The sequence below is a fragment of the Mus pahari genome, chromosome 1, assembly GCF_900095145.1.
Source record: "Mus pahari chromosome 1, PAHARI_EIJ_v1.1, whole genome shotgun sequence".
NCBI lineage: Eukaryota > Metazoa > Chordata > Mammalia > Rodentia > Muridae > Mus > Mus pahari.
The window spans coordinates 83,308,403-83,331,690 of NC_034590.1; the positions used below are offsets into that span (position 1 = coordinate 83,308,403).

The 23,288-nt window shown below is 36.6% G+C and overlaps 1 protein-coding gene across 2 annotated transcripts in view; it reads left to right on the forward strand.

Moving 5' to 3' along the window:
- Far1 (fatty acyl-CoA reductase 1) overlaps nucleotides 1-23,288 on the forward strand; it is a 54,116-nt gene that overhangs the window by 12,722 nt on the left and 18,106 nt on the right. The window contains exons 3-10 of one of the 2 annotated variants that reach the window (XM_021193575.1): nucleotides 8,703-8,896; nucleotides 9,661-9,836; nucleotides 16,669-16,848; nucleotides 19,253-19,430; nucleotides 20,361-20,405; nucleotides 20,523-20,641; nucleotides 21,207-21,274; nucleotides 22,926-23,097. In XM_021193575.1, the coding sequence (XP_021049234.1) occupies nucleotides 8,708-8,896; nucleotides 9,661-9,836; nucleotides 16,669-16,848; nucleotides 19,253-19,430; nucleotides 20,361-20,405; nucleotides 20,523-20,641; nucleotides 21,207-21,274; nucleotides 22,926-23,097 (1,127 nt within the window). In that variant the 5' untranslated portion in view covers nucleotides 8,703-8,707. The remainder of the gene's footprint in view (nucleotides 1-8,702; nucleotides 8,897-9,660; nucleotides 9,837-16,668; nucleotides 16,849-19,252; nucleotides 19,431-20,360; nucleotides 20,406-20,522; nucleotides 20,642-21,206; nucleotides 21,275-22,925; nucleotides 23,098-23,288) is intronic. The other variant, XM_021193583.2, reaches the window with a different exon arrangement.

Genomic DNA, 23,288 nt, shown 5'->3' on the forward strand with positions numbered 1-23,288 from the left:
ATAGCCACACCCACAGCTTGAGGCACCATTCTAGCCTCATTCACAAACCATTAGAATGCTTGGCATCGTGAGGTAGTGTTTATCTCTTGAGGTTGTGCTGTCTTTAGATCACTTGTCAATAAAAAGTTATACTGTAGTGACTTCTGACTGTCAGGAAAGACGTGATCTTCTGCCTGGACATTGACATTTTGGTTGTGAGCACATTGGCAGCTCTGTAAGCAGTCTAAGTAGCCTGAGGTTGCTGTGCTGTCATGGAGCTCAGGCTGCCTTGTTGCAAGAGGCAATGACACTTAAGATCAAGAACCAGGTCTGTTCACTTGTTTTGTGGAACCTTTTCTAAATTCCTGACTTGAAGAAATTGTGAGAGAATTAAGTGGTTGTTATAAATTACTTCATTAAATAGTGACATTAAACCAGAATACTACTTTTTCTGCATCTGCTGCTATTTATTGGTATTTGATGACATACAGATGTATAATCTATAAGCACATGTACCCAGATGATGTATTCTGTGTTCCCAACCTTCTTGTGATCTTTCATCTTTGGTATGTAAAACATTGTTTCTCCTATTCTTTCCTGTTCTTGTTTGAAAAGCTGTTCCAGCCTTAAGTATTCAGAATGTATTTTTGTAGCTGCAGCTGTCTTCCTGTGTGTTGGGAAAAATGCATATTTATCTTAACATGAAGCTTAGGCATAATCTTTAGAAGACCATTTGCCTAGGGCCTTAATTATAGTCACTATGACATTTGGCCTTCTATCAGTTTTTTAGGGTGATGGTTACAAGTCTTCATACAGTTGGCTCCTTATTTCAATAGAAATTTATTGTCTCATGGTTCTAGAGGCTGGAAGTGTGAAATAAGTGTGGGTAGAGCCATGCCTGGCTTGATTTGATGCTGTATGACTCATTGGCCTTGTTAGGTAGTGTTCTTCCTGTGTTAGTAGTAGTGCATTCTAGACTGTATTTGTGAACTGTGATGCTTTTCTCATTCATGTTTCATTTTCCTGAATGCTTGTGAAATACTAGAAATTATTGTTTAGAACTTGCCTTGGCAAACCATGGTCTGCAAATGGTGGCTTTCTGAAATTTTTTAAAAAAATTTTACTGAAACATAGTCCTACCATTTTGTTTATTTTCTATTGCTGCCTAGTCCATGTTACATTATAGTAATGAAATATCTGAGACTGAATAATTTATAAAGAAGAGTTTATTTAGCTTAGAGTTGAAGGCTCAAGGAGCTGCATATGGTGATGTCTTCCTTGTTCACAAAGTCCCAAGACAGACAAGATATGACAAGAGATAGGGAATGTATGTGTATGTCTAAACATAATAGCTGGATTAGATTTCTATTCCCTTAATAATTCACAGTGGAGATTAAACTGCAGCATGAGTTTTGGTGGGATGACAAACAATTTCAAACACAATCCACTTTATGCTATAATAGAAGTTGCAAAGTTGTTTCTGAGCTATGGGTCACACAACTGAAAATGTTTACTTTTTAGCCCTTTATGGAAATCTTGCTGACCCATGGTTTAGAATATTTTGGATCTCTTCCTCTTAGGGAATATTTGAAACTACTTTTTGTTTAGTTTTTTTTTTATAAGATTTATTTTGTTTTTAATTGGGAGGGGGGGTATGTGCAGCTGAGTGCTAGCGTCTGCAAAGGCCAAAAACATGTGATCTCTTTGAGCTGAGTTACAGGGGCTTGTGAGCTGTCCAGGGAGTGCTGAGAACCTATCTCAGGTTCTCTGCAAAAACAGTATGTTCACTTATAAGCCATCTCTCTAGCTTAAATCTTACTTTTAAAGTCATACAACTTAAGAAATGTTAAAAGATCATTTTGCTTAACTATCTTGCCTGTCTGCTGCTGACAAGAGATCTTCCAGTTGAGATATAGAAAAACAAAATAAACAAAATTAAAGAATTAATGATAAACCAGCATTGTATATACTATGCTGCTATATACAAGAATTACACCAGATTGGGAGCTTAAACATGAATAAAGATAGATTTGGTGGTGTTGACCTGTAATCCCAGCTGCTAGGGTGGTTGAGGCACAAGAGTAACAAATTTAAGCTTGTCTGGACAATTCAATGAGAACACTGTCTATAAATGAATGAATGAATGAATGTATGAATGAATGGATAAATAAATAAATAAATAAATAAATAAATAAATAAATAAATAAATAAAGGGCTTTTCAAGACTTGTTATCCCTTTTCTGACACCCTCACAGTATGCCTAGCTTTATACTTCTCTCTCCCCAGAACCTAACTCTAAAGTAATGGTCTCTACTGAGAATGCTAGTTAGTCCCTAATATTCCAGACAAACAAAACAAAACAAAACAAAACAAAAAAACCCTGAACTTTGTGGGGAAGGGATATGATATTAATGTCGTCTTGGGTTATTTAATCATGAATTGCTACTTTATACCAATATATTCAATCCCACACCACTTTATTCTTTGTTTAAATACAGAATGTACCACCAGAGGAACATTTCAAGTTTTACCTGCTCCTCTGTAAAAGTGGACATTAGGGTTTTGCACTTTGCTGCAGTGGGTACAGCCTTTTCACACATGTGGAAAGAAGAACTGGGGGATACTTTTTAGAAATATTTTCAAGATCAAGAGGTAATAAGCATTTGCATTTTTATAGACATTGCCAAATTCCATTCCCTCATTAAGATTCTGTTCCTTTTGTACACTTTATTTAAAAAAAAAAAAAGGAACAAACCTTTATTAGTTATTGGAAATCTGTTAGATAAAAGTGAATCTTGCTCTACCAGTTAGAACAATTTGAAACACTGCTTCATGTCATTGTGGATATATGATGTCAGTGAGTATCTTTGTACAAGAGGAATGAATGAAAGAGGGAATATTCTGATACTTCAGTTTCTTTTCATTAAAACTAATCTCTATGGAGCTGGTGAGATGACTCAGAGGTGAAGACTACTGGCAGCTTTTCCAGAGGTTCTGAGTTCAATTCCCAGCACCCACACGGTGGCTTACAAACATCTATAAAGGAGTCCAATGGCTTCTTTTGTCATGAAGGTGTGCATGCAGAAAGAATACTCATACATTAAAAAAAAATACATAGGTAAGAAAAATATTAAAAAGCAAAACAACAACAAAACAAACATATAAAAACAACAGCAAAAATAACCAAGTCATTATAAATGACTTGCTACTCAGGGGCACAGGAGCTCTATCAGCTGGTAGTAGACATGGGTCAGTTCAGAGAGAGGCCCCATGATCACAAGGGCCAGTTGAATTAGAATCAGCATTTTAACAGGCCCCCAGGTGATTTCTGTGTACTTTAATGTTTGAGAAGTTCTGGTGAAGTGTTCATTTGTGGCTCCCAAGGAGCACACATGAATGATATATTTAAAGAAGGGTAGATATGGAGGGGTATCCTGAACTTTGTTGCTAATTGGACTGGTAAAGACATTTGAGGTGTTGGAGTGTGTAGAGGAATTACAGCAGAAGTCTATGTGGCTTTACCACTTAAATCTTTCATATGGGGGTTTTGTTTTGTTTTGTTTTTTCTTTTGTCTGCAATATTAGGGACCATCATTTTCAGTAGAGACCATTACTTTAGTGTTAGGTTCTGGGGAGAGAGTAGTATAATAGCTAGGAATATTGTGAGTGTGTCAGTGTTTGAGTCAAGAATTTAAGGGACAGTGATAAATCAGAATGCATTCTTAGAACAGGAACACAAACTTAGTATCTTTGTCTAAGCTTTTTCTATAAAAGGCCAGGTGGAATATTTTAGGCTTTGAGACTATACAACTCTATGGGACTATGTAACTGTTAGTTATAGTGAAAGGTAGGCAGGTTGAAATTCTAGGTTATTTATGGTTATTCCAATAAAATGTTTTATGCAAAACCAGGGAATAGGAGAGATTTGGCCTTAGGGTGGTAGTTTGTTGCTCTGTTTAGTGTCTTTGGAGAATTGGGAATGAACTAGAGTGTTGTGGGTACGTGAACACCTTAACAGTTAATGCACTAAGTAACAGAATTTAGGTTTAAGGTTTTGGGCTCCTTATGAGTTAAGGCTTTGTAAAGCTGTGCTTGTCTTTCTTGTAAGCATAATGCCTAAGCGGCACCCAGCTTCAGACTGAAGTCTTTGAGTTCTTGGGCCAGACTCAGGTAGTATACTTGTAGTTAGTATGCTTTAAATACTGTTACTTCTAACGAGGCCTATACCAGTGCTTCTCAACCTCATGTTGTGGTGACCCCAACCATAAAGTTATTTTTGTTGCTACTTTATAACTAATTTTGCTACTGTTATGAATCATAATGTAAATATCTGACATATAGGATAATTGATGTACAGCACTTTTGAAAGAATTGGGAATGAACTAGAATATATTAGAATCCAGTTAAATGTGGAGGACTCTTCTTAGAATTGGGAACAAAACTCCCATGGAAGGGGTTACAGAGACAAAGTTTGGAGCTGAGACGAAAGGATGGACCATCCAAAAACTGCCCCACCCAGGGGTCCATCCCATAATCAGCCACCAAATGCAGACACTATTGCACATGCCAGCAAGATTTTGCTGAAAGGACCCTGATATAGCTGTCTCTTGTGAGGCTATGCCAGTGCCTGGCAAACTCATAAGCGGATGCTCACAGTCAGCTATTGGATGGAACGCAGGGCCCCCAATAGAGGAGCTAGAGAAAGTACGCAAGGAGTTGAAGGGATCTGCAACCTCGTAGGTGGAACAACAATATGAACTAACCAGTACCCCCCAGAGCTCGTGTCTCTAGCTGCATATGTAGCAGAAGATGGTCTAGTCAGCCATCATTGGGAAGAGAGGCCCCTTGGTCTGGCAAACTTTATAAGCCCCAGTACAGGGGAACACCACGGCCAAGAAGGGGGAGTGGGTGGGTAGGGGAGCAGTGGGGAGGGTATAGGGGACTTGGGGATAGCATTTGAAATGTAAATGAAGTAAATACCTAATAAAAATTAGAAAAAAATGTGGAGGACTACTTAGGAGGGATGATGCAGAGTAGGAATGACATAGGAGATGCTATATAAAAAAACTTCAATTCTAAGCAGATGTTTACAAGTACAGCTTTATTAGTGAATAATCATAAGGTAAGCTCACTTCATATAGTCAACTTGTACCAAGGAAGTGGAAAGAATTATATCCCCATAAAGCCTCCTTTGTGCCCCTTCCTTCTCCCTGAGATATCTTGACTTTGTGTGTGTGTGTGTGTAAATAAAGAAAATCTCACAGACTATATTATTTTTTTCATCTGTATTCTTTGGCTAATATTTAAGAACTCTTTAAAACTGCATTGTTATATAAAATGTTGCTGTAATTACATTTTACTACCATTGGGCATTTGAGACTTTTTAAAGATAATGTTGTTGTTTGAAAATGTCCCTAAATACTGCTGGGAAGCTTTCCAAAGTTATCACACACATTTTTACTCTATTAGTACTATTTTGGTTCATCTCCATTTCTATGTTTAAAAGTTTCAGACTAGCCTACTAGGTAAAGGGGCTACATGTATGGCTGGGCAGCGGTGGTGCATGCTTTTAATCCCAGAATTTGAGAGGCAGAAGCAAGTTGATCTGAGTTTGAGAACAGCCTGCTCCTCAGAGAGAGTTCCAGGACAGCCAGGGCTACGTGCAGAAACCCTATCTTGAAAATAAAAGGGGCAGGGGGACTACATGTGTGTGTTGTATCTACTGGAGTAGTCTGAGAGTGTTTGGGGGCTTTTAATTATTGTCAGCCAGTAAGGGAGTAGTTCTGGTTTATTTCTATGAACCTTCATATACTTAATATAAGCCTGGTTTTGCTAAAATTGTTAATTTAAATAATTAATTGTTATTATTTGTATCATTTGTATATCAGTAATTGTATTTAACCAATAAATAGATAATGCTGTTTTTTACATAATCTTATTACTGAGGCTTAACAACTACATTATAAAATTAGTGATTTTTTGAAAAATTACTTGTTTATTAGTTCAAACTTATCTGGTATGGGTGCTGAATTTTGCTTGTATCACTAGGAGGCTTATTTCAGTTATTTTGTCAGTAATTTCTATTCATTGCATTCTGTAATTCAGCAGGGAGGAGTAAGTTATTAACTGTTAGTAGGCTGTCTTGATTAGACCTATGGCAGATAGCCATAGCTGTTATGACATGATGATTATATTGGCTATGCTATGCCCAGAAGAAAACATTTCAGCAGTCCTCTTCCTGTATTCCAGTTCTTACTTTCCTTTTGTCCCTTTTCCTTGAAGTTTTGAGTCTTAGAAGAGGTATAAATGTCCTGTTGAGGGCTGCACATTTAACTGACACTTAACTCTTAGCACATTGAGCCACTGTTGATCTCTGCATTCACTACTGTATATTGCAAAAAGAAGTTCTCAGAATCTTAGAATAGCATTTGTCTGGGTATAAATGTAGATATTTGGAAAAACAGCTTGTTGCCGAGGTAATTTACCTGAACAACAATAGTAAGCTTCCCCTTTAGAGTCTAAGATGTCTGTAGCCATGGGGTTTTAGATCAAGTTACAGTGCCAGATATGAATTCTCTGTTGTGGAGTAGACCTCAAATACAGTAAAGTAAAAAGCAGTAGGTTATTTCCATAACAGTCATACACCATTGCATGGGTGAGCACATCTTGCCTGGCCAATTGGTATTGCAGATTTTAGGGCTCATGGCTGAGTAAGACAGTTGATTCCTTTACTCTTCCAGCAAACTGCATAGTACTTTCAGGTACAATGAAAGCTTACTAACAGGAAGAAGCTTCCAATTTGGTTCCAGCTATGCCTTACAACCAGTGTATGTGGTGTCTTCAGCAACAGGGTCTTATTAAAGTAGTTCTGGTGGGCAGCCTACAAGAGTGATAAGAGCCTAATATTGTTTGTGAAGCCTCCTTGATCCTAAGGCTTAGCCTATTTGAGTTTTGTCTCAAACACCCATCTGGATTCCCTTCTCAAACATACAAAGATTAAGGCTGGAGCAGTGTTCATACAGGAAATCAGACTGACAGGAGTGGTTTGGCTGTTCTGTGCATGCTTTTTGAGTACCATGACTTCATACTCTGATCCAGCTTGTTGATCCTGAGTTTGGTGTTTTCTCCTGGGTTTCAGTTGAGATGATAAATATAGCTCTGACCTCCTTACATTACTTTTCTTCTACCATGGCCTCTCTGTCAGTTCATTCTCATCTGTTCTTCTAGAAGTTATTCTGTTTTATCCTAAACTCCTTTTGCTTATCTATAGATTTTTGTTTCTATATTTAAAAAAAAATTGAAATAAAATGGCATCCCTTCCCCCTCTATTTCCTCCCTCCAACCATTCCTGACTACCCTCTCTCTAACTCCTCCTATATTCCCCACAACTCTAAAATTGATAGCCTTTTTTCCTTTGGTTTTATTTGTTACATCCATATATGTATATATGTGTGTGCAAAAATTGGTGGAGCCTGTTGATTCCACTTTTACTGCTTTTATATATATGGCTTCAAGACTGACCAGTCTGCATTGGACAATCAGTAAGGGAGAGGATATTTCTCCTTCTTCCAGCATTTAGGAGTTCCCTGTAGTTCTTTGTCTAGGGGTGAGATGTTGCTAAATTTCCCTGTCCCACATTAAGTTGCCCATTGTGTTTCGATCTTGTTTATGTAGCCATTTCCAGGAGAGACTGTTTTATGGCTGACTTCCTGATATTCTGGCTTTTTAAATCTTTCCGTTCCCCTTAAGTGGTATTCCCTGATGGAGGAGCTGTGATAAAGATGTAGATGTATATGTTGGAGCTGGGCTCCCCACGATTGATCTCTGCCTTATGTACAGTTGTTTTCTGTGATGCTCTCCATTTGCTGTAAAGAGAAGCCTTTTTGAGGAGTGGTTGCCCCGTTTGTCTAGGGAAGATGGGCCACACCTTCAGAACACATGTAAGTTAGAAGAATCTAGGGCATAAAACTCATGCATCTGTTACATTTTTCAGCTTAAATGAGACTAAAGTACTATTGAAGCTTTTTCTCTTCTCTGATTGTACTGCATGCCCTCGGGCATGTGTTACTATTTCATTCTATACATATGGATTTCTAAATAGCATAGAGTTTAGATTTCAATATAGTGTAGTAGTCTCATATAGTAACATACTTCATAGACCTTCTTATACTCACCCCATTCACACACACCCCAATTTCTTGTGTATTTTTCACAACTTTTTTTCTTACTATCAAGTATGTGTAGAAGAAAGTATTCGATGTTACCTCTTCCTGTTTCCTTTGGTTGATGACTGGTGATGTGACACCTGTCAGTGTTATTCAAGCTGAGTGAGTTTGCTGACATCCATTCAGTGTTATAAACTTCTTTGGGAACAGAAACATCATTCAGTTGTATTCAGGGTTTAACAGAGGTTGAATCAATATTTGAGTTCTTATTGTAAGGAAGTTTTAGAGATCTTTTTAATACAACTGAAGTAAAGAAACTTGGGACCAGAAAAGGTGAGTGATTTGTCTGAGATAATCCAGGAAAGAACTAGCTCTTGAGGGAGCTGCAATCCATTCTTGCTTCCACTGTAGTATAATGAACCAAAGGTTGGATTCTTCTATTGTCAAAATTCAATTTTGATTTTTGCCAACCTTTTAAAATATTTATGTGGAAACTGGGAGGTCCTAGTAATATTGAACATACATTTGTAAACTAATGTTGTCATGTTTCTCTCACAGTCAGGATGGTTTCAATTCCAGAATACTACGAAGGCAAGAATATCCTTCTCACAGGAGCCACTGGTTTCTTGGGCAAGGTGCTTCTGGAAAAGTTGCTGAGGTCTTGTCCCAGGGTGAATTCAGTCTATGTTTTGGTGAGGCAAAAAGCTGGACAGACACCCCAAGAGCGAGTGGAGGAAATCCTCAGTGGCAAGGTAAGTTTGGGAGCTGAACATTTAGAAGCGGGGGTAAAAGAACATGCTTGTGTGAATTTTGTGAAGCATTATTAGCTTAGTATTTTGCTTCAGTTTTCAAAAGTAAATCTGGGGAAAAATTTAGTAAGTTTCTGCAATATGGCAGTGAACTAGAATCAGGAAAAGAAAAAAGCTTTCTTTTATGATAGACCAAATTTTCTAATAAGGTTTTAATTACTCTTTGGGGTTTTTTGTTTTGTTTTGTTTTGTTTGTTTTATTTTTTTATTTATTTTATTTTGAGATAGGATTTCACTGTGTAGCCTTGACTGTCCTGGAACTCTGTAACCCACCATGATTTTGAAACAGAAATAAAGAGCATAGATAGAATATATATTATTAATATATTAATATTATTGGGGTGGGGGAGACATTACTTATTTAATTGTGCTGCTCATGAAGTATGTTTTAGAACATTGAAACGGTATCAGTAAACTTAAAGTAGTAATGGGAGTGCTAGTGGGCAGAAGGCAGGACTACTTAGCCAGAGCTCACACAGTTAGTGTTTGTGTTGCTGTTTGTTTTCTTGTTTGTGTTGTTTTCTTGGAGCACTTCTTGAACTCGCTGAGTCTTAACTCTGTGTCTGTAAGATGAGCAGTCTTTTGTGCCCCATGAAATCTAAAATGTTAAAATAACTGTCTTTGGTGGGGAAAGAGTTTACAGTAGGCTTTGAAAGTAGACTAGAATAAATATCTACCCATAGAATAAATATCTTCCCATTTGATAGCTTTTTGACAGGTTGAGAGATGAAAATCCAGATTTTAGAGAGAAAATTATAGCGATCAACAGTGAACTCACCCAACCTAAACTGGCTCTCAGTGAAGAAGATAAGGAGATCATTATAGATTCTACAAATGTCATTTTCCACTGTGCAGCTACTGTAAGATTTAATGAAAATTTAAGGTAAGAACAGATACTTATATTTGAATTTCATACTTTATAGATGTAATGTTAACTCCTCTTTTTATTAAAGTTGTTTTGAGAGTGATATGAAACTGTCATAACAATTCTTTCGATAACAGAATTCTCTTTTTTTGTTATCATTTTGAAATGAAACATAGAAAATAGCTATTATATGGAAGATAGCTAGTATATGCCAATTAGAAACCCTTGCCTTGACTTTATGAAATAGGCTATAATCAAACAGTGAACTAGAAGAAAATAGGATGTACTTGGGTAGGAAGGTAGGAACAGTTTGCTCAGTAGCTGTTTTGGTCACCTTTTCATGAAGTGTCAGAATCCTCTATGCTTCTGCTCTACCTACACACTATATATTCCAGAACTATGATCAAAATTAGGCTCAAGTTTTGCATCTTAAGAAATGGCTTGTATGTTATAGTCACTCTGTTTATATTTGAAAAACTCTGCTTTGGTGGCATTGTTAAGGGACAAGGTAATGTCAAAAATAAAGTTAAATTTAAAACATTTGAACTTCAGGCTACATCCTTCTAAGAAAAAAAAAACATTCTAAGTGTTATTGTAAAAATAATAGGGTTATTTGGTTCTAGAAGGGGGAACAAAATACCAATGGAAGGAGTTACAAAGTTTGGAACAAAGACTGAAGGAATGACCATCCTGAGACTGTCCCACCTGGGGACCTATCCCATATACAACCACCAAACCCAGACACTATTGCGGATGCCAACAAGAGCTTGCTGGCAGGAGCCTGATATAGCTGCCTCCTGAGAGGCTCTGCCAGTGTCTGACAAAACAGAAGTGGATCCTCACAGCTATCCATTAGACAGAGCACAGGGTCCCCAAGGAGGAGCTAGAGAAAGTACCCAAGGAGCTGAAGGGGTTTGCAGCCCCATAGGAGGAACAACAATATGAACTAGCCAGTACTTCCAGAGCTCCTTGGGACTAAACTGCCAACCAAAGAAAACACATGATGGAACTCATGGCTCTAGCTGCATATATAATAGAGGATGGCCTAGTTGGTCATCAATGGGAGGAGAGGCCCTTGGTCCTGTGAAGGTTCTATGCCCCAGTGTGGGGGATTGCCAGGGCCAGGAAGCAGGAGTGGGTGGGTTGATGATTGGGGAGGGGGCAGTTGGAGGAAACCAGGAAAGGGGATAACATTTGACATGTAAATAAAGAAAATATCTAATAAAGATAAATAAATAAAAATAAAATGAAGGGCTGGAGACATGGCTCAGCAGCATAGAGCACTGGCTACTTGTCCAGAGGTCCTGGGTTGATTGCCAGCACCCATATGATGGCTTGCACTCACTCCAGGGGATTGGCTGCTCTCTTCTGGCCCCTGTGGACACTAGTACATACACAGACATATATGCAGGTAAAACAGCTATATACATAAACTAAAAATAAATCTTTTTAGAAAGTAAATGAATATGCATTTCAAATAATGGCATTTAATTCATAGGACTGGTATTATTGATGGTGTGTCTACACAATTTAAGTTAATCTCATTATATAGTCTTATACTAGTTTAAATGAGAATGCATTTGTTTTTAGGTTACAGAGTATTTGTGATGCCCTCCTCTTCAAAAATGCTTAAAAGGCTAAACTCTTGTTATAAATGACTTTGGCAGTAATCCCCATATTTTTTAACATAAAAGTGTAACTTTTAATAGTAATCACACTGTATGAGAGCACAATACCAAGCATTTTGGTGTATGAAGTTGCTACCACTCTCTCTTACAGTTTCGGGGTTGTACTTTACAGCCCTCCAAGCATTGCTCACTTGCCAGTTTCTTCCTAACTTTACCAAGCTTATCCTAGGCCAATCCATTTTATTCCTGAGGTGGCTGAGGTAACACTATGGAGAAAAGGGAAGAAGCCTTGGAGTTACATATATAAGTGTTTTTATAGCCACCTTAAACTTAGTGAGTTTTCAGGGGCTGGTGCACAGTAGATACTATAGTTCTTGTCCACTTAAAGGGGGGGGGGGATTAGGTGCTTTTAAAGGGAGGTTTTATTAACAGAAAACATTAGTTAGGGTAAAACACATCAAAATAACCTTAACCTTTTTTTGATGACTCCTTTTTATTTTTTTATGTACATTGGTGTTTTGCTTGCATGTGTCTATATATAAGTGTGTTAGATGTCCTGGAACTGGAGTTGGAGTTATGAACTGCCAAACTGGTGCTGGGAATTGAACCAGGGTCCTCTGGAAGAGCAGCCAATGTTCTTAACCTCTAAGCCATTTCTCCAGCCCCCAAAATAACCCTTACAGGAAGGAGCACAGTATATTACTTTTGTGTTCTCTTTGGATTATTATAATTTCTTACACCAGAGAGACCATGTTAGAAAGCCTAGGTAATTTATTATTTTTCTATGTCAAGATATGAATGTTCACTATTGTAGCCCTAGTCACATAATTATTTCTGTGAAGCAGATTTAATGGATTTTTACATTTAAATATTGATAGAACATTAGACTTGGACCAGATATTCAGAAATACTGGAAATAACCTATAATAACCATTTAGGGAAAAACCAGTTATAACTGTCACATCTGCTAAGTCGCAGATATCACATGGTATAAAACTGTTACTATCGAGGGGATGTAGGAGGAGAGGATTCACCATACTGGTTCCTTGGAGAGGAACCAAGATAAGTTTGTGTCTGGACTCTTTCACAAAGCCCTGGGGTATGTGCTAACATGATTGATATAGAACTAAATGCAGGCAGCACTGGACAGCATATGTTGAGAGTTGAGGAGGCAAAGCTCATTAATTTTAGATATTTTTCAAATATTAAATGGGGAGAAATTGACAGGAAGAGGGGAATAAGTAGTTGCTTAAGTAGTTGGTCATGAGGGTATTCACTAGATAGGATAGTATCAGTTGCATGGAAAGGAATATTAACAAGTAAGAAGCCATCATGAGGTCAAAAACAGAAGAGAGAATAATCTAGTGGCTAGGGGAAAATATATGAGATATTAGGAATGGAGCAGTTCTAGGTGATGAGGCTCAAAGGGGATGAGTATGGAAGTAGGTTTCTAAAAGGAGTCAAAGCACCAATTAAGTTATAGGAGCGGTGGAATCTTAAGTGTATTATTCAGACTTTAAGAATGTAATATGACTGGAAAAATGCTGGGAAGAGCTTGTGGTGGATCCTGGTGCTTGTTTGGGCATTTTGTGATGACTATTTTTCTAGTTCTGTCTCTGGCTCAGTCTCAAGGTTGTGAGCTTTTTAGAAGTGCTCCTATAGGGAAATCCTCCTTTTTCAACCTCTATAAAGAAAACTATAACTGGAAAACGTGTTTTAAAAAGTAGGTTTCTTGAGTGTACTTGACCCAACAGTTTTGGAGAATCCTTCCGTTTAGCAAAAACATTGGCTATCCTGAAGAGCTGCTGCACTTATACTTCTCTTTCAGAGCCATTGCCTTGGACACAACTTTACAATTGCAGATGCCTACTTCTAAGTTTGATGTCATTGCCCCTAAACATCTGTCTCTGTCAAGTTTATTTTTTAAAAGTGACTCTTACAATAGTAATAAGAGTTCATTGAGACAGTAGTTTGTGGGGAATGAGTAGAGTGGAAAAGAAAATTGTCAAAAATAGCCTTACTTAGAATGTAGTTTCTTGGTCCTTATTTCAATCATTAAAAAGGTACCTTCATTTTTAGTTACTCCCAAGTGTATCTTAAGCTTAGTATAATAGCTCTGGAGTAAAGTTTATAAAAATATCAAATAGATTTTGAATAATTTGGGATATCTGTAGGAGACAAGTAGGAAAGCTTATTAGCCATTGAAATGGAGTATTTTTTCCTTACTAATTTTTTCTTTCTGAAGTGATTTTATGTCTGCATTAGGGAAATGCTGCACTAGCTTATTTGCTTTCTAGCAAGCCTGTCTTAAGATGCTTTTCCAACAAAATATAATTTTATTTCTGTTTACTTTCTGGTCTAGTATGTAAAGAACTCAGCATGAAGTCAAACAAAATAGAAACTAGGGTTTCCATTGAGTGAGGTTAACTAGTCTTGCAGATACTAAAGTAACTTATGTTATTTTATTATGGCTTCAGGCTTGGGCTCTCAGATGCAGACAGAGTGGAGAGACTCAAGGCACAGGAGTGTGTCTTTTGAGTTATTCTCATTTTCTGTGACCTAGAAACTCTGTCACCATTCTCAGGACAATGTAACAGAATATCCCTTGTGTCCTTTCTCCAAAACATTACCCTTCTTATCCCTATTGTTTTGTAAATGAGAAAGAAAATAGTGCATTCTCTAATGCTCTAGTGGATAGTATCCTCTCTGTGAAAGGCCTCTTGCTAGATTCCATTTGAACCGATGTTTTTTTTTTTTTTTTAATTCTTAGTTGAGATTGAAGTGATTTTAAGACCCCACCCTAGTTTCATTAAAAAATTTTTTTTTTTTTTCTTCTAATTTTTCTCAATAAGATATTAGGTGCATTTAAAAGAAAAAAAAATAGTCTAAAGTCATTTGCTTATTTATTTTCCTTTTATGAGATAGTCCTTGTTTCTGGTGACCCAGAACTTCTTGTCCTGTCCTCAGGAGCGTGTAATAAAATATTCTCTGTTTCTCAGTATACCTCTTCCTAAACAATAACCTCCTTATCCCCATTATTTTCAGACAGATCAATATCAAAGTATTGCTGTATAGTCAGGAAGATGGAATTGTCTGTGACATATTTTTTAAATACTGACAATATGAACATTTTTGCAAAGTGCTCGAAGCCATTTTCATTTTTATAAATGTATTTCACACTTGGTGTGATGCTACATGTTTGTAATCCCAGCATTCAAGAGGTGAATTAGGAGGATCATAAAATTGAGGTCATCCTAGGCAACATAGGTAGTTCTAGGCCAGTCCTGGGCCACATGACCCTGTCTTAAAAAGACATCCCTCAAAGTTCTTTGAATCTGTGTTTGAACATAACTGTTTTACTGCTGTGAAGAGACACCATGACCAAGGCAACTCTTATAAGTACGACATTAAATTAGGGCTGACTTGCCGGGCCGTGGTGGCACACTCCTTTAATCCCAGCTCTCGGGAGGCAGAGGCAGACGGATTTCTGAGTTCGAGGCCAGCCTGGTCTATAAAGTGAGCTACAGGACAGCCAGAGCTATACAGAGAAACCCTGTCTTGAAAAAAAAATTAGGGCTGGCTTATAGGTTCAGTCCATTATCGTCAAGGTGGGAGCATGGCAGCATCCAGGCAGGCATGGTGGAGTAGGAGCTGAGAGTTCTATATTTTGTCCTGAAGGCAAATAGAAGACTAACTTCCAGGAAGCTAGGAGGAAGGTCTCAAAGGCCACAACATCAAGGCCACATCTCCTAATAGTGCTACTCCCTGATCAAGCATATACAAACCACAGTAACAGTTTTACATAGTCTTGAAAATTAATTTAATAATTTCACCTTTTAAATTTAGCATAGAAATAATTTACATTTTTCTCTCTCCCTCTCTCACTCCTCTTTTTTTCCAAGACAGGGTTTCTCCCTGTAATCTTAGCTGTTCTGGAACTCACTCTGTAGTTGAGGCTGGCCTCTGCTTCTCCAGTGCTGGGACTTAAGGTGTCACTACCACTGCCTGGCAATTTATAGGTTTCTAATATTTTACATGGTTATATATTAGTGACTATATGATATTCTGTCATGTTGATATATAATGTGTAATTTTCACTTGGTATAAAAACTTTATATTTCTTGTTTGAAAAATTAGACTTAGGGTGAGTTTTTGCTTTGAAAATTAGGTTATTAGATTAATAAATGCATAATTTCTATGATTACAGGTACTTTGTTCTAGTTTCTTTTAGATTAGTTGTATTAATTTGTGGTTATAACAAAACTACTCTGCCAGTTTTACCACTCAGTAGTGTTGAGTATTCCAACCTGTCACTCCCTCTACCTTTATATATGTGCAGGTGTGTGTGTGGGAAAGCCATAGGACAACTTGAGGATTCCTTAGGTGCCATTCAGTTCTCATTTTCTCACTTTGAGGTAGGATATCTTGGGCTCAGCCATTAAAGGCTACTGAAAAGATAAGAGATAGGATGTCTCACTGGCCTGGGACTCCCTCTAGATGTTTACATGTATAGTACATGTACAGTGACTAAACTGAACTAATTAATAGGTGTGTGACCTCACATAACTTTTCTTGTATTGAGATCACTTTAAAAACCAGTGATTTCTAGTACTCTGGTTTATTGTTACTAAGTCTAATAATTACTATGTTGTACAATAGATGTCTTCATGGACCGTTAAAAATGCTAGGAACAATTGTATAGAAAAAAATTTCTGCTATCTCTTCATCTTAATACTCACTAGCTGTCTGTTTTGAGATGCTGACAAGAATAACATACTAAATGCATACAAGTTATTCTTTTCATTTAGTCTTTCCTAATTCTGGTAGGGGATTTTGTTTCTTGTTCCCATTTACCGATGAGGAAGCTGAGGGTTGAGTACTTGTGCAACTTAGCATTTTAAGTGAATATTTAAGTGAGACCACACTGATCTGAGCCCAATCTGATTCCATAGCTTAGAACATAATCTTGTTGTACATCACAATGTATGCTTTGTTCTTCAAACCCTTATTAGAGTTTATATTCAGAAAATTTATACATAATTGGTATAGTGAAGAGTCTTTATACTAAAATAAAATATACCAACTCAGCTAAAGGAGGAATTGCAAATTAACCATGCTTTTTTTTTCCTCTGTACTTATTTAATACAATTCAGATTTGGTTTGTAAATAGATTAAAGAAAAAAAATAAGGTTTCTAAGTTTGGTTGTCTCTTTCTCTTGCAGAGATGCTGTCCAGTTAAATGTGATAGCTACACGACAGCTTATTCTCCTTGCTCAGCAAATGAAGAATCTGGAAGTGTTCATGCATGTCTCGACAGCGTATGCCTACTGCAATCGAAAGCATATTGATGAAGTAGTTTATCCACCCCCCGTAGATCCCAAGAAGCTGATTGATTCTTTAGAGTATGTTTGAATTTATACACATTACTTTTAATTCTAAGACTCTGAGTCCAAATATATATACCCTTCACTCCCTCTGACCCCCCGTGCTATAAATACACATGTGCATGTATTTATTTATCTCTGCATATCCTCTGCCATACTGTAAAGGGTTATGTCTGTTGATGAGGTCAATGTAGAGTTTTCCCTTTGGATTAGCTAATGGTTAGAGAAAGGCCTCTGAATAATTTATCCATGTGTTAGAGGCTTGGTGTTTTTAGGTAGTCAATTGTAGCTTCTGTGGATCAGAGACCAATGGCTGCTTAATCACAAGGTTCTAATTTACTAAAGGACCTCCTCTGCTGCAATGGACAATACCTATAGAGAAGCTGTTCAGTTTTAAGAGACTCATAGGAATTATAATCCTTTAGTCAACCATCTTCTCTACAGACAGGGATCTCATCAGCAGTTGTTAATATGGACTCCATTTGTATTTGGTAGAGGATTATGTGAAGTGTATACATACAACACAACTGTCACTTACTTTTTAGTCTATGCTTTTTTAGCATGGGCTCTTGGGTTTTTTTGTTTTTGTTTTTTGTTCTTTTGGACTACAATTATAGAGGCATTCCAACAGCTATTAAATCCTTACATAATTTGTTTTCAAACAGTATATATCTCTGGGTTGGTTTTTTTTTTTGTTTTGTTTTGTTTTGTTTTTTTTAATTACAGTTTTTGTTTTTCCTCGGTTCCATCTTTCCTCACAGATATTCCACTTACTTTTGATTCTCATCATGCCTTGATTTCTTCAGAATTAAACACACATGACTTTTAAGAAAGGCTTTTCATGTTGATGAAATGAATTGTAAGAAAAGCAATACCAGAGATGACTGAGACATTTCTTGTGAGAATTATCTACTTTTATTTTATGACTCAGTTTCATAGATGTTCCTAAATATATACCTCATTTTCCTTACAGATCAATAGATGTATTTGGATTCTGGAGAAAACTGAAGTTAATGAAACAATACTACTTTTTGACTTCTTAGTCTTGGCTTATGCAGGCATGTAAAGAAATGAGAAGAGCTTGTAACCTGAATATTTTTTTTCCTTTTCTTGCTTACAAAGAAGTCTATCTAGTAAATGATTCATGAGTTTGCTCTGTAAACTCAGGAGAAATAAGGTTTACTGGCCCAAGTCTTTCTTCAGCAAGATTTTTTTTTGAGGGTTGTGGGTGGGTGGTAGTCTCCCACCTATCAACTGCCTATCCTGTTCACTTTTCAGAACTCAACCTTTATGGTTTTTCTCACATTGGATATGTATTTGCCTGCAGTTTAATGTTCTTATTCTTCCACATACACAAAGTACTTCCATATGTGAAGCATTTTAAGCTTCCCTAGTTCTTAGTATGCTTAGTTGTTAGTGACTATGCAGAATCTAATTGTATACTTAGTAGGCAAAAAAGGCAAGTATCTGGAAACAAGAACACAGCTCCTTAGAGTAAAAAAGAGGAAAGACTGGGACATCACCTGATTGTGGTTGTTTTACAGGTGATCTTCAGAGATGTTGAGATCGTTAAAGATTAAACCTGCATTGTAGGTTAATTGAATTTTCATAACATGCTTCAATATTTTTACTGATCCTAGTATTTGTTAATGTCACTTGTGAAGATGTACAATTCCAGTGGTTCATCTTAAATATTTAGATTATTAGACCTTTTATATTAAATGTAAACATGTGAATAACAAATGTGTTTATTAGTCGGTTACTCTATTAGATAGTAATAAACAGATCTTTAATTTCTAATGAAATATTTGAGACTTGATACATTTTGGAATTTATTTGGACTTTGGAAAGGAACTCTAATTAACTATTTGATAATAAATTACTTCATTTTGATTTACCTTAGCATTCCTGATCACCCTGATCAAAACACGTGAAATGCTAAATGTTTAAACTAAATGATACCTTCTAAAGACCTATGGTTGGTTTAGGTCAGTTAAATTTGCTATCTAACATGATTTATAAAAGGACTGTTGGTTCTTATTTGATATAGGAGTTGTGGATCTGTGATTGATATTTAAAGAGACTGCTTTTTTTTCTTCAGTTATTTTGAAAGCTGGTGTGGTGGCATAGGCCTTTAATACCAGCACTCCAGAGACAGAAGCGGGTAAATCTGAGTTAAAAATGAGCCTGGTTTACAAGCAAGGTCCAGGACAGCCAGGAAGGGGTACACAGAGAAATCCTGTCTTAAAAAAACAACAACAATGACAACAACACACACATAAACAGAGAGAAAAGAAAATGGTTATTGTGAAAATGTTTAAATCAGAGCAATACATAGGTTCATATAAAGTTCAATTAAGTAGGTTTTTATGATAAAATATTTGGACTTTTTGTACATGTAATTTTTTTTGTTGTTTACCAGATGGATGGATGATGGCCTAGTAAATGATATCACACCAAAATTGATAGGCGACAGACCTAACACGTACATATACACCAAGGCATTGGCAGAGTATGTTGTGCAGCAAGAAGGAGCAAAGCTAAATGTTGCCATTGTAAGGCCATCGATCGTCGGTGCCAGTTGGAAAGAACCTTTTCCAGTAAGCTCTTCAGAACTGTTAAGTACTTGGGACTTAGAGTTTTAAGTTAGAAATGTGTAAAGAGTTGGGATGGAATTTAAGAGCAGGTGCTAACATGATGAATGTGTTTTACCATGGCAGAGCTAACGAGCATAGAAAGAGGTAATATTACTCATACTTATATTTCTCAGGTGCTTCTTGAGTGCATGGAATGTAGATTAACAGTTTTAAGTTTTAATTGAAAAATCAGAAGTATTCAGTAAAGAAGACCATGGTTTCATCTGTTTTCATTGCCAAAAGCAAGACTTGCAAGAAGTGTATTTTTCCATGTGTAGATTACAAAGCTAAGAAAGGTATAAGAGATTTCTTTTGTAACTGGCTACTAAAAAGAAAAAAAAAAGATGTTTGGATACTTTTAAATCCTCCAGATAAGAGAAGGCAGAAACAAAAGCCAATAAGTAATCTGATACAGGAAAACACACACACACACACACACACAAACCCCAAGATCTGTATACTTACCAAAAGTGATAGCTTCTCTTTTGTTGTTTTGATAATTATCCTATTTTCTTCTGATTTACTCACTAAATTTGAGGAACATGCACCATTTTCCCTTAAGATGCTGCATTAATAAATAGTATAAAATCAGTGGTGAACAGGCTTAATTTAGGAAAAGTGATACAAAGTATATACTTTTTTTTTCCTTTGCAGAGACTTAGCAGGACTAGGTAATCCTTTAAAAGTACTTTCATTTAGTCATTTATGACTCCAGAGGAAACTTTGGGAGATTCTTGGGTACTAAGAACAATATTCTGCATGGAATGTAGGTCTTTCTTAGGTTTTGGGAGAAAACTACAAAGTATACATTTGGAGTTAGAACTTTGAAATACTAAATCTAGTTCAATGTTAATTTAATCTCTTTTCTTTTTTTCCTTTAATTTTTGGCATTAGGGATGGATTGATAACTTTAATGGACCAAGTGGTCTCTTCATTGCGGTAAATGAACTTTTTATGATGTACTATTTTATATATTTTCCTGTATCTTTATACATATGTGCATGTATACATTTTTTGGCTATGTATTTTAAGGTGTTGTTTTTAATTTCAACAAAGGCAGGGAAAGGAATTCTTCGAACAATGCGTGCCTCCAACAATGCCCTTGCAGATCTCGTTCCTGTAGATGTAGTGGTCAACACAAGCCTTGCTGCAGCCTGGTATTCTGGAGTTAATAGGTATATGAGGCAACAATGTTTATTAACTGAGGGAAAAGGAGCTTCTGATCTTAATCCCCTAGTCCTGGTTGGTTATGTTATTGGTAAAGTGCCTTTAGGATGTAGGAAATACCAGTGCTCATTTTAAGAGCTTGTACAGTGGACACAATACCATGTGGACCTATCTGTGGTAAAGAAGAAATAATGTTTAATCTCATGTATTTACAGAATTTATAGGTTTATTAGGAACTAAAAATGGAGGCTGGGAGGGATCCTTATGAAGGATGATTTAAGACAAAGTCAAACTTAGTATAAACTTAAGTTGAAATTCAGAAGAAATGCTCCATCTGTGTCAACCATGGCACACTAGAGCAGTCATAATTAACTTGTGAGCATCCTTTTAGATGGTAATAGTAGCATTTATAGTTAAAGCCTAAACACTTAAAAAATAATCCCTTAAGGGTACCTTTTACATAATAGAAAAAGGTACTCATCATCCTATCTTCCTACTTAGATAGTACATAAGATTTAGTTTAGACACTTGACTTTCTCTTATGTTTCTTTGCTTTCATCTTTGTCTTTGCAGACCAAGAAACATCATGGTGTATAATTGCACAACAGGCAGCACTAATCCTTTCCACTGGGGGGAAGTTGGTATGATTTTATCTATGTTTTTGAATGTTAGATCATAAAGTGCTCACTGACTTTTTAATGTTAGAATACCCATAAGGTATTAGGGACTCTGAGTTACAAAGGTATCCTTATTTCAGTTGCTGTTTGAGAATAACTACCAGTCCTGCCTTGTGATCCATCTTTAATGTTTCCCAATATGAGAATAGCCTGATGCATGTGTTCACTGACCTAGTCAGGCCCTAGTTGTTCTCTTGTTATCTGCAGCACCCTCATAGACTTATCTGTAGCTTGGGGGCAGTTTTTTCCCAAACTAATAAGCACACACAGGCCTGACGTTACCAGTCTGTAGTTAATATTATTTGCTCCTGTGAGAGTAGGTGTACCAGTTGGTCTCTAGAGTTAACAGTGAAGGAGTTAAGAAGTAGGAGACATTTGGCCAAGGTGTGTTCTTCTAAAGTCAAAGATCCATAGCAGATAGTACATTTGTTAACTAGCTTTAAAATAGGGCTAGTATAACTTGAAGCATGCTCATTTTAAATTATTAAGTGAGTCAAATATGAATGTATTTATGGCATTGCTTTCTCAATAGATCATTTTATTTGTAGTTGAAAATTTGCTATCCTTACAGAGTAATTTGTTTTTAAAGTAGATTGGTGCTGGGAATCAGCCTGCCCCTTTTCTCACCCACCCACTAGACTAGGTCTTGTGCATGCTAGCTAGGTACACACTATACTACTACATTTCTAGCCCTTGTTATGCCTTGTCAGTTTTTTGAGATAAAGTCTCACTAAGTAGCTCAGACTGGCCTGGAACTTGCAGTATAGCCCAGGCTGGCTTCAAACCATCTATCCTGCCTTAGCCTCCCAAGTGTGGAGTTACAGGCATACACCACCACACCTAGCTACCTTAACCTAATCTTATGTGACATTATCCTAGGGTTTTTCTGTGGCATTTGTATTCGAATTTAAAGATTGACTGTTGAAGTAAGTAAGAAAAAAACTCTTAGAGTTTTTTCACAGTATTTTAAGTCACGATCCTTCAGGGATATTGAAGCATCTTAAGTGAGTGAGGTTTTTATAACTTTTGTTGTGTTGTACAGTTTTGTGAAAAATCAAATTCAACATTATTCATTGGTGTATGCCTAAGTATACATTTCCATTAAAGTATTAAAATAGAAGATACCAAGTTTGTGTTGATGTTGAATAATATAAATAAGCTACAGCAGAAGTTAATTTTGGGTTGTTTTAAGCTTGTATGATGTATGTTGATTTGAGTAACTAAATCATTCATAAACAAAGAATGATGATTGTCCTTTTCTTTTTAAAGTAAGTACAGTATTAAGAATCTGGAAAGAGGAACAGAAAGAAAGAAGCTATCGTGAGAGGTGAAATATAGAGAGTGACATTATAAACTGACCTAGGTAAAACATTAAGATTTTCAGAGTGAATTTTAGTAAAAATTCATTCATTTAATTAAAATACTGGAAGTATTTTAGCTCCTTGGACCCAGCAGTTTAATACAATCTTCTCTTAGCTGTGGAGAATAGAAAAGCTAGTTTTTTAAATGAATGAACTCTGCCTCTGGTAAAATATTTTGCATTGTACAAACATTTTTTTTCAAAACTTCATTACATGGTTATTATCAAAGCTGTTACACAACTTTTCTTCCTCAGAATACCATGTAATTTCCACTTTCAAGAGGAATCCTCTCGAACAGGCCTTCAGACGGCCCAATGTAAATCTAACCTCCAATCACCTTTTATATCATTACTGGATTGCTGTAAGCCATAAGGCCCCAGCATTCCTGTATGATATCTACCTCAGGATGACTGGAAGAAGCCCAAGGTAATGGTGACTAGCTCTGTCTTTTCTGTTCCTCTGACTGTTAAACAACCCATGCTTAACACGGAAATGCGCATTAACTCTGTATCTGTTCGTGCTTATGATAAGGCTAAAGGGCCTTTTTGTGAATGAGAAGACTGTCGAAAAAGACATTGTCAGAAAAGCAAAGGTAGTGTTATAAGTCATTTATTCTA